At 33.8% G+C, this 17,750-nt stretch overlaps 3 protein-coding genes across 3 annotated transcripts; 2 read left to right on the top strand and 1 right to left on the bottom strand.

Annotated features, from left to right (window-relative positions):
• Positions 1-3,837, top strand: LOTGIDRAFT_229777 (hypothetical protein; the record flags this gene model as incomplete). The annotated part of the gene is made up of 8 exons (XM_009068287.1): positions 1-64; positions 127-258; positions 616-946; positions 1,195-1,409; positions 1,864-2,019; positions 2,605-2,753; positions 3,092-3,172; positions 3,544-3,837. The coding sequence occupies 8 exons, from the start codon at positions 1-3 to the stop codon at positions 3,703-3,705; spliced, it is 1,290 nt and encodes a 429-aa protein (XP_009066535.1). The 3' UTR covers positions 3,706-3,837.
• A 1,977-nt stretch (positions 3,838-5,814) lies between these two features.
• LOTGIDRAFT_229776 (hypothetical protein) lies at positions 5,815-10,238 on the bottom strand. The gene is made up of 7 exons (XM_009068286.1): positions 10,179-10,238; positions 9,510-9,638; positions 8,880-9,153; positions 8,275-8,495; positions 7,974-8,129; positions 7,477-7,634; positions 5,815-6,052 (listed from the first exon to the last, which is right to left on the bottom strand). Exons 1-7 carry the CDS (start codon positions 10,231-10,233, stop codon positions 5,870-5,872), a joined length of 1,176 nt encoding a protein of 391 aa, XP_009066534.1. The 5' UTR covers positions 10,234-10,238; the 3' UTR covers positions 5,815-5,869.
• Positions 10,239-14,345: 4,107 nt separating this feature from the next.
• On the top strand, positions 14,346-16,731 carry LOTGIDRAFT_155758 (hypothetical protein; the record flags this gene model as incomplete). The annotated part of the gene is made up of 6 exons (XM_009068285.1): positions 14,346-14,379; positions 14,553-14,949; positions 15,111-15,325; positions 15,532-15,687; positions 16,076-16,191; positions 16,570-16,731. The coding sequence occupies 6 exons, from the start codon at positions 14,346-14,348 to the stop codon at positions 16,729-16,731; spliced, it is 1,080 nt and encodes a 359-aa protein (XP_009066533.1).
• Positions 16,732-17,750: the final 1,019 nt, after the last annotated feature.

Genomic DNA, 17,750 nt, shown 5'->3' with positions numbered 1-17,750 from the left:
ATGGCTAGATTTCTTGGATTAAGTTGTGAGGTATTTCCAGAAACACACGGTGGACACGCAGATGGTATAAAACAAAAAGTTGACTACATAGTTCATAACAGGATATTTTCATCTGATTTATTTTAGTTTGTGATGATGTATTGAAACTACAAGGCGGCAAATGTAAGTCTGCGTGTGGTGCAAATGAGGAAGAATATCCCAATTATGGTTATGCGGCATGTTTAGGTTCTCCAGGTTATATATGTTGCAAACCATTTGGTAAGTTTATTTTAGTGTATGTCCTAGTTAAAATTCATATTATCGACATCTTGGTACTATATTAGTTACTTCATAAGTCATTTGTGTATAAAAAAAATAATAACTAAAGCAGAAAGCAGACAAAGTTGGTTTGAAAATAGTTTAAAAAGTATGAACCTTACTGTATATTTTGACAATTCTATGTTATAGTCCGAGAGCTCATGAAAATTATAAATTTATCAGTATTGTTATAACTATGAACACAAAAATGTATTTTAATAAAAAGTTAATATATTAATATTATCCTTTCAGAGTCTCAATTCCTGTTTTTATAAAGCTAGTACACACTCCAGCATTCATATATTCTTTTATTTTAAGAAACAACTACTCCTATGGAAACGACTACACCTGAACCTACTACCCCAACAGAACCACCAACAACCACCGAAGGACCAACTACTACCCCACAACCGGCTCCACCAGCTGAACAATGTGGTGTTCAGCAGAAAATGGATGGCGCCTTCCTTACCGCTAGAATATTAGGTGGTGATAAATCAAAACGATGTGACTGGCCATGGATGGTTTCTATCAGAGGACGAGTATCGACAACATCGGGACTTACAGCTAATAGCGCTGATACTATGGGTTTATGTAATGGTGTTTTAATAAACCAAGATTATGTTTTAACAACTGCTGATTGTGTTATGTTGTAAGTCAATCATTTGTCTATGCAACTGATAACTAAACATAATTTCAACTTCTCTTTGGTGAAATATACATATCATTATAAATGTTGCAAGTATTCGCGTCAAATGGAACGCCCACTGTCATAAATCATTATTGCAAAAACCTAAATAATGCAAAATACGGCATGAATTCTGGAAGGAATTAAAAACGCCACAGCTACAATTTGATTTTTGTCTGTTTGAATGAAGATAACATGATTATTTGCTTCAGTGCTCATCTACCTGCTGGAGGAACAGATCCACTGAAGAATATTGTGGTTGTAGCTGGAGAAACAGACATTCAAAACACGGACTTCGGTAACGATTCAAAACCAACAGAACAAGCTTTTACATTATCTGAAGTTAAAATTCATCCCGATTTTTTCAAATCAGATCCGTCGCAATGGCTGAACACTGATCTGACAGCTGATAAGGCGATAAGAGAACGTGAGTACCAATTCAATTTCTAAATAAATTGATAAATTAAAATAAGTAATGACTCTATAATATTTGATAATAAACACTGTCACAAACAATGTGATAGTTTAGAATTTTATGCATGGACCGAAATTTTGTTAGATTTGCTGTTTTTAATACCTAACATTTACATATATACAAAATATATACAAAATATATACAAAGATATTGTTTTGAGCAATGCATTCACATATTGAAGAGCACTAGAAATTAAAGTATAATAGTAATACATGTATACTGTGTTTGGTTGAGTACATTTTACTATTATATGTATTATTCTTACTGAGCTTCGCCAGTGCTTTACATATGATTTTATTAGGAACTTCTTCACTATAAATACTAACTTATGAAGTTTAGATTGTAATTCACCCATAGAGAGGTTGTAAACAGATGTTAATGTTTTAGGAATAATTTGATATTTCAGACGATAACTTTGCTCTCCTGAAACTTAGTCAACCAGCTGAATTTAATACGTGTATTCGTCAAGTTTGTTTACCAGAAAATCCTGCACCTTCTTCGGGCCAGAAAGAGAATTGTAAAATAGCAGCTTGGGGAAACGATCAAACCAGTATTGCAGCGGGTGAGTAGTGAGTACTGTCAAATCTGCGATTGCACATATTTGCAATTGACCACAAGTAAAAAAAAACCGAAGAAGTTCATTTTTTTTCAATACTCGCATGAAGAAAATATTGCTCATTGACAAATTGGTTAAGTTTGCAGACGATGCTGTACATTATGTCATTTTTATTAAAGATGGGTTTCCTTATTTTTTAGTGTCAAATTAAGCAAACTATTTAATTACATGTAATTGGTGTTTTCAATGAATTATCATGTATACTTAATCATATCATTATGTTCTTATCGCATATAGTAAAGAGATTTAACCAATTATAAATGTCCATGTATCTACAGTCTGGATAAGCAAAAAAATACTTTTTGACCTTTCTTGATCGGTCACTCATTGGAATCCTGCTAGTAATTCTCTATTAATTTAGCTAAGTATGAATTAATTATGGACATAATGGACAAACTGGTATTTTCTAAGTCATTAGAACACCTCTTCTTCTATTTATATAAGTATTAGCAAATAAGGGAATCCATCTTTAAAAGGTTCATACTTTTCTATTAATATTTTTATGACTGGATGTAATATTTGTTTTTTAAGAATTACCTGGAAACCTGAAGGAAGCAGACGTTTCTATTTCCTCACAACAAGCATACAACCAAGCTATTGACTTTTTCAATTTACCAAACCCTAAATTAGCTCCACTAACAACAATTGCCAAATTCAAAACTGCTGGTGGTTCTTGCTTGGTAGGTTACTTTACTCATTAAGTTCATAGAGCTCTTGATGAAGCTGGCTTGATAATAGGTTGCAAAGGGTGTATTACCAATCCAAGAAAAAATGGCAAAACATGTTCAGGATTCACGTAAATTTTGTCACCAGCTCGTCAAAATTCAATCTTTTAAACCAATGGTCACACGAACGGTCTTGGTCGGCGATTTTGTCGCCGACTAGAATCTTGTCAAGAGTTTCACCAACTGGCTCACGAGGAGAAAAGTATTTCCAATCGGTCGTTTTCCTCGATAATCTTGGCGGATCATGCAATTAAAAAGTGAATCTGACTGAATGATGACGCTCTGTATTACAGACAATAAAACAATCGGTGACAAATACCAAACAGTTTAAACATCGGCAACGCGATAATCTTGTCGTGGAAGCGCAGGCACATGTAAGATATTACCCATGATTCAAGTCGGAGAAAAATCAGCAACAAAAACTGAGATGAAAAGAAAGTCCGCATCAACAATCGATTTCCACTTTGTTTTACTAGTCTGTAAATTCACAAACAGTAGCCTATAATTTGTAGTTTAGTCATTACTTAGAAATTGCAAACTGTTGAAAAGAAATTGAGATGCTTCATTCGTTTTGGGTTAGGCTACTTTGTTTACGTCACGTGTTTAAATAACATGGCGGTAAACCAAACTAATGATCTGATTCTGGTATCCTGGCCAGACCCGTAGCTTCGTATGCTCAACCACATACCAGATTAGGTGTAGACATACATTCCACACTAATATACATAAATTATAATTATTTCAGAGTGATAGCGGTGGTATGCTTGTTTGTCAAAACCAAGAAAATCGATGGGTTTTAGAAGGTCTGATCAACAGACCAGATTTTACTGAATGTAACCCTACTGAAACTTTCATAGTTTCCGATGTCAGCCAAGCTCAAGAGTGGATAAAAAAGGAAGCAGTTTAAGGATTTTACGGTGATACATAATAAGACCTATTTTTATTTTGTTAAGAAATGACGACAATTAATAAATTTCAATTGTAAATAGTAATTTGTAATTTATTTTTGTAAGTGCATAAATACAAATAGTGCCCATCTATATACATCATCATACTTTCACTCTTAATTTCTGAAGAAGAAATTTCAGATAATTCCGAAATTAGTTCAAGTGGGATTTCGCAAAACATTTGCGTCCCCATGGTGGCGACATTTCACTGTAAAAATAACATCTGATAACAACAGCAAACTAAACTCAAAGGCAAAAAAGCCGACCCAGTGGTCCAACGGGCATCCAGTACCGGCATTTTGATGCCGGCCCGGTACCGATGCGGTAAATGGATCTTAGGTAAATGCACTAAACAAAACAAGCGAAAAGTAACCAGTCGCATAGGAAACTCGGTTCATCTAATCACAGATTGAAGGACGAAAAATTATAAAGAAACAGCCAAGGACAACAACTTAAAGGGACAGGTATATAGTCCATTTTTTGAACAATCATACTTCAGTCTCAGAAACTGAGCTAATCAGTAATAGTGTTCACAGCTCACCGTCAAAATTTGAGCCTTCAAATCCATGTGTCCATGACGACTCAATTTAAGATACTCTGTGATATATAGAAAAGACAAACGTAGAAATAGTGATAAAATTCCTAGTTTGAAGTAGGCCTACTTTAAAGGTATTATGTGATTTCATACATTTCTAGTGCTTCTGAAGACTATTTACATATATTCAAGACTAAAATCAACCACACAAAATGCCGCATCTGACCCTCTTAATTGAAGAGATGTCTGTTCGGTGGCTTTGATCTTTCCGAATTACCTTTACCTATATTTTTCTGGGTCAACTTAGTAAAGGTCTCCAGACTTTCACACACCGGCCGAGATGGTGACATAAATTATGTCTTTTGAACATCTTATGGGACAGAAAGGTTTTTGAATATTTCATGTGATGTCACGAGATATCTACGTATTTTACTTTAATTTTACCTATCTTATCAGCAAAATACACTGGCAAACCATTCTTAAATTCAACTTTGCTATCATTAGGTTATAGGTTTGCTCATTAAGCAGAACGCAAAAATATCTTAAACATGAAAAGACACAAAGATATCAAATTTTGTTTCTGTCAAAATGAAGTTTAATTCGTATCAACTGAATTGTCATTATTCAAATGTGAATAATCAATGACTCTCAGTGACGATATTGCAATTTTGTCAGATTTTACTAGTTGTATAGTACGAACGAAATGAAGTAGATATAAATTCTAGGAATGGAAACAATTAAGTTTGTATACGTCCACATGGAAATGTGGGCGTATATTGCCGTCGCCCATGCCCGTCGGTCCGTCAACATTTCTTGTGAACACAATAGAGACTACAGTGTTCAGATGATTTTAGTGAAATTTAAAGTGATCATTTATATTGATAAGATCTTGGACAAGTTCGAATTTGATGATATTTCGATGAACGGTCTTAGAGTTATTGCCCTTGAAAAAGCATCAAAATTTGTTTCTGAACACATGAGAGAATACAGTTTTCAACTGATTTTAATGAAATTTAGTGTAATTATTTATATTAATGAGATCTTGGTCAAATTCAAATTTGATGATTTTTCAATGAACGGTTTTTGAGCTATTGCCCTTGACTTAGGAAACACGCGTCAAAATTTGTTTGTGAACACAATAGAGACTACAGTTTTCAACTTAATTTAATGAAATTTGGTGTGATCATTTATATTGATGAGATCTTGGACAAGTTCGAATTTGATGATATTTCGATGAACGGTCTTTGAGTTATTGCCCTTGATTAGGAAAATCGCGCCTAGATTTGTTTATGATCATGTATACTGATGCGATAATTTGATGTATTTGGGTTATTTTTATTGATTTTTAAAAATGTGGTGGAATTTCTCAGCATTCATAACTGGCAGTAAATATATCATTGAATTCAAACGATTAAAATTTCTTTAATATGAGAAAATCCATACTTTAGTCACTAAAAACTGTTTATCATTTCTGACAGCTGCCAGTGGGCGTATGTTCCCTTGCCTGGCAACAAGATACAACAAGAAAACAAAATTTATGAGTTGCATAAAGTTATTTATTGATACTATTACATGTTTAATATATCGTATTAAGCCGAATCAATCTCTTGTGAAATCCATTGATAAGCTTCCTTAGCATCAACTATTGCAAACACGGAACTCTTTTCACAAGCACTTGAATCGGGACCGGCAATATATCTTGGTATATTAATAAGTCCTTCCAATACCCATCTATCTTTATTCAAACATACAACCATACCTCCACTGTCACTCTGAAATATAATTCACCAGCATTAAAAAAACAATCGTCAGAGCGAGTATAGTCGCTTTACCAACTGATAGAATGCATTTTTCAGTAATCTAACATTTTCAGCAATCTACATGTTATAAATATAATCAAAATTCAACGCCTCGGGGTGTAAACCTGAGAACATGCGGATAGTGCAAAACCGGGCCGCTGCTTTCTACCATCATCTACGTGCAAGTACAAGCAATATCTGTCTCAGACACTCGAGTAATATCGTTTACAAAAATTGCAAATGTTTGTTTTGAAGCTCTATTTTAAGATTTTAAAGAGAAATGAAAGTAATTAAGTCAGACTTTCTAGGATACATGATTCATAATATTAAAAAAAAATGTATAATGGATGGATCGGAAAATGATCCATACTATCAATCTGATTTAGTTTATAGGCACATTCGGCTTTTTTGTAGGTCGAAAATTTGTTATGCTCAAATTTGTGAAAACTAGTCCTATACATCAATATCAAGAGAAATGAATCTGAACGTATCTGAAAATTTTAACTAAAGAAATCCAGCCGTTAATTTTTAAACGCCAAAAGTATTTTTAAGTTCGTTATGCTTTTTGGAAGCTGTACGGATTTGAGTCAAATAAACGTCTAATTGTAGAGAGATATGTCTTTTACGTATTTAACTATTAACATCGACCCATTATAAAGCCAAACTAATTAATAATAAGTAATCTCCATTTTTTGATCAAGTTGATACAAAATATAAATATCATACTTTAGAAATATTTTCAGGTATAATTTACGACATTTTTGAAAATAAAAACTGTTTACCAAAAAGCGGAATACCCCATTTACACATTTTTTTTTACACTGATGTAGTAAGAAGAGATGTTGTTTCCCTTTCTCGTTTCATTACGTATCAGTGCAACAAACAGTCATCGGTCAATGTGAAAAAATCCACATGCCACAACGATTTATTCAAAAAGTCCGACCGTCGGAAATCATCGTTACAGTTTCATTGTCTCTTATTCCTTAATATATTTACTTCAATGTTCAATTGAAAACCTAAAAATGTATTCCTAGCTTATTTTCAAGCACAATTTGTTTTGACTGCGACAAACTTAAAACCTGTTCAAAAGATGTATACTCAATACAGTAATATTTTTCAGTACACATTCCTATTGTTAGTATTAATACAGTGAATTTAATTTTAGTCGAATTTAAAGGAAATTAATTAAAAAAATGATTCTGTAAGTAAAACATCAGACGAATGGGAGTTAAAAATTTGAAAGTTACAATTGACCCGAACGAAGAGCGTGGAGTGTTCTATATTTGTAATAAAAAAAAGTCAAAATCACCTTCTGATATTGAAGGTCAGTTAGGAAATTTGTTATAAAAACAAGCAGCCAATAGTAGGCCATAAATCTATTATATTAAAATTCTTACTGAACATGCTCTATCAGAATCATTCTCAAATTTCCCATATGTTGTTAATGGGCCTGCTGTATCTATAATTCCTCGTGTTCTATATATGTCTTCCACCTCTGTCCAAAACTCCTTAGAATATACTTTAACATCAGCTTCCTTCAACTCTCCAGGCAATTCTGATAGAAAGGTCAAAAGTTTGAAAGGAATGCAAAAGCTTTATCAGATTGACATAGCATTGTCAGGGCACATTATATATTACATGCATATACTATAATATTCGTTCGAGGTAAGATCCCATATATCATTTAGACAGGAGTGGTTATTGTTGCAACATTTTCAATATATCATAAACAAGTCTACAAGCTCATCGATGCCTCGTAACACTGGTAAAGATACATATCTATGTATCGTTTCATACTTTATTCTGTTGAGAATGTAAAACGAAATGGAATCTACATATGAATCAGATCGAGTCTAGAATGTGTCGTTGATTTGTTCCTAAAAATGTACATTACCTGTTTGTAAAGATTCCTCAGTATTTCCCCAACTAGCTATTTTACATTTATCTTTTTTGTTGATTGGTTTCTCGTTCAAATCAGGTAAACAAACAGCTCTAACACAGTCTGATAGTTCTACTGGTCTATTTAATTTCAATAAAGCCAGGTTATTATCTGAAAATTGAAAAAAATTCAAATAGAGGTCTTACCAAATAACAAAGAATAACATTACACAGAAAATTTACATAGTATTCATAGTAGGTGGAAGGATATAAATATGGCTGTTCCGCGGTATGCTTATTCCGGGAGAATTACTTACCTTTCAACGTATTCTTGTCTTGTGAGAAAAATGTATGACCGAGGTTTCCTAACTCAAATTGAGTAAACTTGGGGTGCAGTTTAACATCAGAAATACGAAAAACTGATTCCAAGGGATACTGTTCATCATCATACTCTGTTTGACTTATGTCGTATTCATTTGCAACTACTAGTATATTCTCTTTGACATCTGGTTGGGAAGAAGATGTTAATACATGAGCTCTGTAATATAAACCAGTTAGACGTTTGGTTCTTTAGTTTAACGTTTATTAACACCATAAATATACGATATCTTGCCAAGCCAGTCCTCTGGTAGCTTTTTTTTATACTCACTACATGTATTGATAAAACAATGTGCTGATCATAGAAGATATCTATGTATTATAAGATATCTATGGTGCAGATATATTTCAGATTAAAAGTATTATATGGTGAATAATCAAGAGTCGATGGATTATTTCACGTCCACGAAATTATTGGTTATCTGAATGTTACAATTAGATGTTATCAGAACAGTGCCCTCATTCCGTCCCTCTCTGATGAAACAGTGATAAGATCCAGATACCTCTTCGACTGCCTGCATAAAACAGAAGATGATGTACTCACAAACCAACACAATAGGCAGTTGTTAAAACGAATTCTTCATCAACCAAAACTCCATTACAAACGTGTTTAGTTTGGTCATTTCGACGGGTCAGCTTACTGGTTTCCCGAATGCGACCTCTTATGGACACCAACCATGGCCATTCACACCTGTTTGATACTTGACCACCAAGTATTCTCGACATGGAAGGCATTGATTTTTTAAGACCACATTGTTGTTGTGGTGGTATTGGTTCAGGAGTTGGCGATGTTGTAGGTTCTTCTGTTGTCGTCAATGCTGAAAAAATAATTCAATTCATAATTGCTCTCAATGTAAGAATAAAACCAGTATAATACAGTAGCTGTAAATGCCCTCACATTAAAATACAGTTCTAAGTATAAAGTTTCATGTATTTATATGGTTAACAACTGGATCTGAATAGTCTTTATAATTCTTTATAACGTTCTTTAGGAGCTAAACCGCCACAGTCCTCTGATAAATTCTGGGATATTCATTGTTGAGGCATTGACTTGTAGTAAATACAGTTTTGTCTAAATTATCGCTAAGTAAGGTTAATCATGAGCTACAGAAGGTTGAATCAGATCATAAGTGTTATTTTATCAAGAATATTAGTAGATACAGAAGGAACTTACGATATGGACTACAACATTTCAAATTCGATCCCAGACATCCTACGAAGCCATAATTTATATTTTCCATACCAAAACCATCACATGTCTCTCGACATTCATTTCCTTCACTTGGTGTATGTTCATCACACACTAAAAATGTGCAAAATTCTGCATGATTATTTTCGTTACATAGCTGTTCTTATCAAACACTTTCCAGAGTCGTTCAAATGCCGAGGGCATACTAAACTTTGCTGGGAAAACCTGATGACAGCCTATGGCTGAATGGTCAAGACAAAAAACATGTTATTTTGTATATATATATAACACATCAATAGATAAATGACTCTGCCGTTGGAAAAGACCATTTTTAAAATGATTAACTTGCAGTTCTTGAGTTCAAGTTACCATACAAACTTTCTTACATTTGAAAACCACAGTCCTTACTGTGGATCTAATTTGGCAAGTGAGGTAGACCATTTGTCAAATTGATGTTCCTTTGGTCACTTGTAACGCTCTTTTGATACAAAAAAGTATTGCAACAAGATCTTCAAATAGTTGTATTATACTTGTATTCCTCATATGTCTGATTTTTTACGCTAAACGACTGGAAAATATTTATAAGCAAAAAAAAAACTATATAATACGTATTCAATATGATAATAAAATTTATATTGAACTTGTAAAACTTACAGAAGGATAGAGAACATCCTATACAGACAGCCACAAATACAACCAGCGACTTCATGATCATAGAATTTTCAAACTACTTGGTCAAGATAATTGGAGCCTTTTATATACTTTTCATTGGCACCTATCACATACCTTGTACACAAGGAAGTTTGGGATTTAAAACTATCAAGCAGGATTCTTACAACTTCGACAATTTAAAAACCCAATTACTGCGGTCTGTATTTCAACTGAGAAAGAAACACTATATTACAATTAATTGCTCAACAACGTGCAACAATGAAGTTGTCAAATATTGAAACCAGAAATTCATGCAAGGTAAATAAAGATGGTTAGATAATTATTCCATATGTGTATGAAGACAAAAGGATACCATCAATTTCGACAATATATGAAACGCATTTCATAAAAATAATAGGCATCAATTAAATGAAGGTGTGTACAGGATGTCTGGATATGTGGTATGTAGATGTGAATAGAGACAAAACGCATGTCACTCGTTGTCAAATACTAAAATAAAGATAACTGTCAAAACAAGGATCACTATTAGACGACTACATAGGGATCCATAGGAGAGTAAAAGACCTGGAATTGTAGGAAAAAACATCAAAAGACGTAATCTGGTTGTGAATATGAGCTATCGAAATAAATTTACCTGCAATATTTAACAAGTGGACTCTCGGAAAGGATGTTAGATTTAAAAAAAAAAAACACCCACAGAGAGGTGTTACCATAGTACGACCATGTCCTGCCTCCCTAGCGACACCTTCATAACTCTGGCCCTAATTAAAAATAAGATAAGGAAATTGGTGAGGATTATATGTAAAGTAGTGAATTTAACAATGACAAACGTAATTTACTACTTGGCTGTTCTTGTTTTGATCAATTATTCCAGCTTCAACTTTCAATATTATCTATAGTGTTGTTTAATCTAACCACTAATGCGATAAGCCGAAATATGTTTTTGAGGTGTTTCAAAACTCGGTTTTCATCTGATAATGCAAATAGAGTTCAACCATTTCCCATATAAAATTTAAGCCCAACAAAGAAAGATATGCAGATGGCGCCTGCGAAAAAAAACCAGATAAAAAATCAAACAAGTACCAAATGGACCATTAATTATTTACTAAATGACAGACGTGGTGTTCTCTCATAATTCAAATAATATTTACTTTAACTTTTTTTTTATTCTGAAAAAATATACAATTAAGTGTACATTTGAAATCGTATACATTATACATGATGCGAATTTATGATTTCTAAGTCACACTCGCCAAACTGAAGCAAGGTCGTTTATCTTTTGATTTGTATGAAAAGAATTGATCATTAAATTTTGTTTTTGCAATTGGTAAGTAAAGAAACCAATCCTTCCATTTACATTAAAACGTGAGCAGAGAATAATAGTTGATGAATGTCCTTCTGTACTCAAGTCTTAACAAACTTACAGGTAGGCTACATTGTTTTCTTTAGGGTATGATATCACTGACTGTGTGACTATTAAGCGAATGCTCGAGCTGCGGGAGTGGTTTGATCTGTGGGTTTATTTACGTGTGGAAGATTCTTTCGAGTATTGTTCCACACACGCTCCACGAGCACTGGATTGGAGTATTTTAGCACCAGCAGCTGAATTTGAGATTTTCTCAACCTCCAGTCACTCTCGGAGGCAATTACGCTTTCATCGAGAAACAAAGGAGAGAGTCAAAGCTAGATGTAATCTGATTATGACCACATTATCATATAATTTAAGAATAATGAATTATTAAGCCCTCTGAATGGACATAGCTTCCCCAAAAACAAAAGCTTTAGGATTTACAAGCACATTGGATACATTTATCGACTTTATGATAAAACTCCACCAAGCTTTCGATCTATAAAAATGTCTTTTTATTTTTCAATTTTCTTGTCTAAATATAATTTCAGTAATCAATATGAGATTGTCATTGTTCCTTGCTGCCATTTGCTCATTGGCATTGATTAGCGGAGAATCTAGATCATTTCGTAAGTAAACATTACAAAATTGTACATATACATAATAAAACACAACTTTTCAAAGTGCGTTCATTTAGAAATGGATTATTCGTTTTATTTCCATAGTTAATTTGGCATCGTGGTTTTGTCAAAGTAGTCGTCATATTTTACAAAATTATTTGTTTTCAGATAGAATAATAAAGAGATCATATTGCAAGAAGCCAGGAGGTAATATTGTCTACGTGTTGTCTACGACTGATAACTGATTTGACAATACAATCAGTGAGGGTAACGTCTTAAAAACTGTGCCACCTATTGAGAAGATTTGCTGACGCTCTAAAGATGCGGAAATTTTGTGCCTAGCAATATCAGAATCATGAAAAATCTGAAAATAAGAACTTTGTTATGGGAGAAAAAAAAGATTAATGTAGGATTTGCGTTCAATGGACAAATTGCTAAATTAGAATCGTTGCAAACAGCATAAAATACGAGTATTTGAGTTTCATTAATGACAATGAAATGCCGATATGGCGAGATAGTCGCTTAACACAATTAAAAAAAAAACGATATATCGGCATTTGGTGGTTATTAATGAAACTTAAAATACATGTGATCAAAAGGTTTACATTATCACACTAGTGGTACGGTGTTGTCAAGGCAGACTATGCTAATTCTACCCCAACGACTGTGCATGTGCAGCTAGCATAAAGCATGGACAGAGATTTTCCGATTACATGTACTTGTAAACATGAAGGATTGAATATTATTTTATTTTTACAGTCTTTTCTGTATTTTGTCAAGTACCAACAACAAGTAAGTAGAATAATATTAATTCACCATATGTTCGAACAATTATACCAGTGCTTCTCAACCGGGGTCCAAGTGCACCCCAGGGGTTTATTCTAAATTCTCGGAGGTAAAATTGGAAAGAGGGTGAATAAGGGGTGAATTCTACACCAACGGGAGAACTTACCCATAGAACAAAGCACCCGTTCACGTGGCTTGACGGAGAGATCGTCGAAAACTATCCAAATTCGATATTGCACATGCACAAAACATGCAATTACCTTTCCCAACTTTGTACTTGGAATGTGCATTTACCATCTTACAAGACATCATTTACAAAATTATCCGATGCAGCCTGAACATTACTGATGCTATCTACGTCTGAAATTGACGAAAGTCAAGTTCAAGAAAAAGATCCAGGTTCAAGAACACCTAGTACAAGGCTCTTAATTAACAAATGTCTTTTTATGTGAAATGAAATAGATGGAGTTTTACGTCCTACTTTTCGCTTTCTGTGTAAAACCATGGTCTCTGTTCTTTAAGTATAAGTTTGAACCAATACCTTACTATACACCCACATTGTAATGCGAACGTACATTACAGTCGCCCTTGTCGTTCTGTCTACAATTGGTATACTGAAAAGTTAAATGGATAAATAGGCGTATCTTGCCTTTCAACCGGTTGTTTTTTTTTTCAAAATTATGTCCTGCTTTAATTAAAGAGCAAGGGGAAATGCTGGGAAATCAATCGTAAAGGTTGAGAAGCACTCGTATATAGGCCCTTACCCAAGTCTTCTTTTTGGCACATTCCAATCTTCGTCCGGTGTCTGTGGTTCCTGTAATTCCAGAAAAAATTAAAAGAGAATTCGTAACCTACCTACCACCAGGCTACAAGTACAATAACGTAATAATGTCATCTCCCTTTACAAGATGGCGGCATTTCTAAAAAACTAAGACACATTTTGCTTCACCGTTGCCTTATAAAACTCTTTGCTATACGTCTTATATTGTTTAGCTTTAAAGACGGGTTCCCTTAATTTCATTTATGAAAATGAATATGCTAATACTTATATGAATAGAAAGTAAAGGTATTCTAATGACTTGGAAAAAAACCAGTTTGTCTCACATGTCCATAATTAATTCATAATTAGCCTAATTAGAAGAGAATTAGAAGTCATTTTTGTTCATCCAGACTGTACATACATGGACATTTATGATTGGTTAAAACTCTTAATTATATGCAATAAGAACATAATTATATGATTAAGAATACATGATAATTCATTAGAAACACCAATTAATCAAATAGTTTTCCTAATTTTACACTAAAAAATAAGGAAACCCATCTTTAGCGGAATGGAAAAGTTGAATGATATTTGTGCAAATCAGAGCGCTAAATATCTTTATTTATGATAAAATGACTAACTTTTTGTTATATAAAAAACTTGCAGGTGTGTTGAAACTAGACGATGTTGATACATAACATAGAATTGAACTATCAACCTGCTATTTTCACATTATTTCATTTGGGATTTTTGTTTATTTCCTTAAGATTATACAAACATGGGAACCAACATGTTCAATGTTTAGAAATGCTTTCATTGTCAATCATTAAACATAATAGGTACGACAGTCCCTACCACCACAACAACAACGTCAACCACAACGGTTCCAACAACCACAACAGCTCCAACAACCACAACAACTCCAACAACCACAACAGCCCCAACAACCACAACAGCTCCAACGACCACGACAGCTCCGACGACTACTGTTGCTCCACCTGAAGAGCAATGTGGAATTCAAAGCAAACAAGACGCATTGTTTTCAAAAGGCCCAATGTTACGATTATTGCAGAGCTCTGATGCTGGTCAGTGTACCTTGCCGTGGATGGTGTCAATTAGAGGACGTAAGACATCTTCTTCAAGCTTAACTCCGGACCAAGATAATACTTTTCCATATTGTAGTGGTGTTTTAGTGGACAAACAATATGTTTTAACTACAGCCGGCTGTGTGTTGTTGTAAGTTAATTTGAATTTAATACGTCTTCATTTTCATAAAGAATTACGTTCTTAATCTTAGTCAGATCGGTGTAGTCCATCATTGCATTATGAATTTCCGTAAAAGAGATGTATCGCAAGAGCCGATATATAATGATACGTCGATTTCACGTCGATTTCAGTGCTAACTCTGCAGGCGGTGGTGGTGACCCGATCAAAAACTTACTTCTGATTGCTGGTGAATATGATACCCAAAATACAGACTACGGAGCAGATTATAAAGCAACTGAAAGCATTTTCAATGTAGCCGACACCATAATACATCCTGGTTATTATAAAACAGATGCTACTAAGTTTACTTCTTCTGATATTTATGATAAAACTGTCGATAGAGAATGTAAGTTTATAAACAATGAAACGATTCGACAAATTTCTAATGATTTAATTTGTTGTACTTTGTCAAATTAATATGACAGACTTATGGTGAGATCCTCTTTTATGATACGTATGTGATATAGATTATTTCATTTCTGTCAACACACATTTATCTATAATATATACTACATTTTAAAATTACAGCCGTAAATGTATTTCTATTTATAGCAAACAATCTAGCATTATTAAAACTGGATCACCCAGCAGAATTTAACAAATGTACCCGTAAGATTTGTTTACCAAGTGACAACATACAGCAAAAATCTGATCAATCTTGTACCGTAGCATCTTGGGGAAACAACGTTTCTGATAAAATTGGCCAAGGTATTTTGAACCAATAATCTAAAATCTCCTTATGACAATAACCTATCTCATATTTTTGATCTAATAAATTTTATAAAATTATGTTAAACAAAAGAAGATATAATATGCCATTTCGTTAACTTAATTTTAATCCTCCTCGGAGTTACGCCAGAATACAAGGGTGTGAGGAAAACTCCCAGCGTAACCTTGGATTAAGTGTCGTACTAAATGTTTGAGCTATGTTGAAAAATCCAGTGGCATCAAGATAAACATTTTACAGCAACCCCGCAAAAGTACTTTATTTACCGGAGGTCAAATTTGGTAAAGTCTTAGCAAGATCTTTTTTGTCTAGCTATATAAGAGTTGATTACTGTCATTACTGTTAAGACTTGTTGGTTTATGGTTTTAGATTTGCCTGGAAAACTACAGACAGCAGACGTAACTCTTCAACCATCAAATATTGACAATTTAAAACCATTGACAACTACAGCTCAGTTTACGGACAACAACAACAGTGCATGTTTGGTAAGTTTAGTAATGATTTATTTTTCACAGAAATTTAGGCAAACAAACCTATCATTTTCAACACTTCTATTAACGCGAAATAGTACAGTTGTACAGGGAAAATGGCCTTCAAAGACTGCTACGAACTGATGGTGTCTCTGAAAATCTGAATAATAGCTGGAATTGGTGGAATTAGCTTACTATCTACTAGAAATTGACCCTTGAAGTTTGAAGTCGGTCTGTGAGGTTGGAATCTGCAATGGTCGCAGTTGCTAGCAGTCAGAATGATAGAGGTGGGCTCATGTAGATTACTATATCCGATAAGACAGTAGATACTGCTATTAATTGAGTGCATACCATCAATACATCATTACTATTATAACTAACAATATTTTATAGAGTGACAATGGCGGAATGGTAGCATGTAAGAATAATAACCAGAGATGGATTATCAATGGTTTGATTAATCGTCCAGAAGTATCTTTCTGTTCTCCTGGTGAAAAGTTACAAGTGACTGACGTTAGACAAGCTACAGCATGGATTAAACAACACATCGCTTAATCTGAAAAAATGCTTGGTATTTAAAATTTTCCCACAATACATTCTCTGAAGCAATGTTTATCGCCGTATGATTTGCTAGTATAGATACTGCATATACTTTTATCAGTAAATAAAAGTTTTAACAATTAATGTACTGTATGTGAATTGAAACATCGGCTTCAAAATAGTTTTGTTATTCTAATGCAAAGGGCAAACCACGCTCGATCACGAAGGGGCACACGTATAGCGACATTTTTAGAGCGTAAATCACTCGACGAAACTTTGCCGCTGTTCACGTGATAGGTACATAATCGCCCGACAATATATGAAAATATCTTACATTTGTAATGCAGGCCGTAAAAATCACCGTCGACATGAGTGAGCATACGAACGATTTTTGAAGAATTTTAAAGGGACATGCAGGCCATTTTTGACCATTCATACTTTAGAAACTGAATTGTTTTAGCTGATCTAATCAGTAATAATGTTCACAGCTTACCATCGAAATTTGAGCCATCAAATCCATGTGTGTCCAGAATTATCTCGGTTTGAATGTTAAAATGACAACTCGTCAATTTAAGATACTCTGTGATATATAGAAAAAAACATATATAGAAATAGTGAGTAAAATTCCTAGTTTGAAGTATTTTAAATGAATTATGTACTTCTGAAGACTGCTCACAAATCAACCCTAAAAATGGCACACCTGTCCCTTTGAAACATTCGAAAAAACCGGGAAAATATTTACATAATCTGCCCATGTTGAACCTATTGACCAAGATCAATACTGCAGCTTCTTCTGATCTCAAGAACAGATTATGATGCATTTGAACTAAGTCAAGGACAATAAACATCACCAAATTCGTCTGAGCTCATGTAAATTTAATTGATCACTCGAAATCTTTTTAATAAGCGTCCAGTGATTGATACCCGTAGAAATTGAAAATTGTGCCTTCTATTGTGTCCAAAAGTCGATTTTGACGCGTCTTCACTGTATGAAGGTCAGAAATGCCAAAAACGTTCGTTGAAAGAGATCTGGT

The sequence above is a fragment of the Lottia gigantea genome, assembly GCF_000327385.1.
Source record: "Lottia gigantea unplaced genomic scaffold LOTGIsca_9, whole genome shotgun sequence".
NCBI classification, from domain to species: Eukaryota; Metazoa; Mollusca; class Gastropoda; family Lottiidae; genus Lottia; species Lottia gigantea.
The sequence above is the reverse complement of the archived record's forward strand: the minus strand, read 5'-3'. Positions and strand labels throughout refer to the sequence as shown.

Bases quoted from the DNA above. Each gene is read 5' to 3' on its own strand.
- LOTGIDRAFT_229776 (XM_009068286.1), bottom strand. From the start codon at position 10,233: ATGAAGTCGCTGGTTGTATTTGTGGCTGTCTGTATAGGATGTTCTCTA. The intron at 8,496-8,879 runs GTGAGTACATCA...TTTATATTACAG, and splicing joins ACTGCCTATTGTGTTGGTTT to AGCTCATGTATTAACATCTT. The intron at 7,635-7,973 runs GTAATGTACATT...CCTTTCTATCAG, and splicing joins TGAGGAATCTTTACAAACAG to AATTGCCTGGAGAGTTGAAG.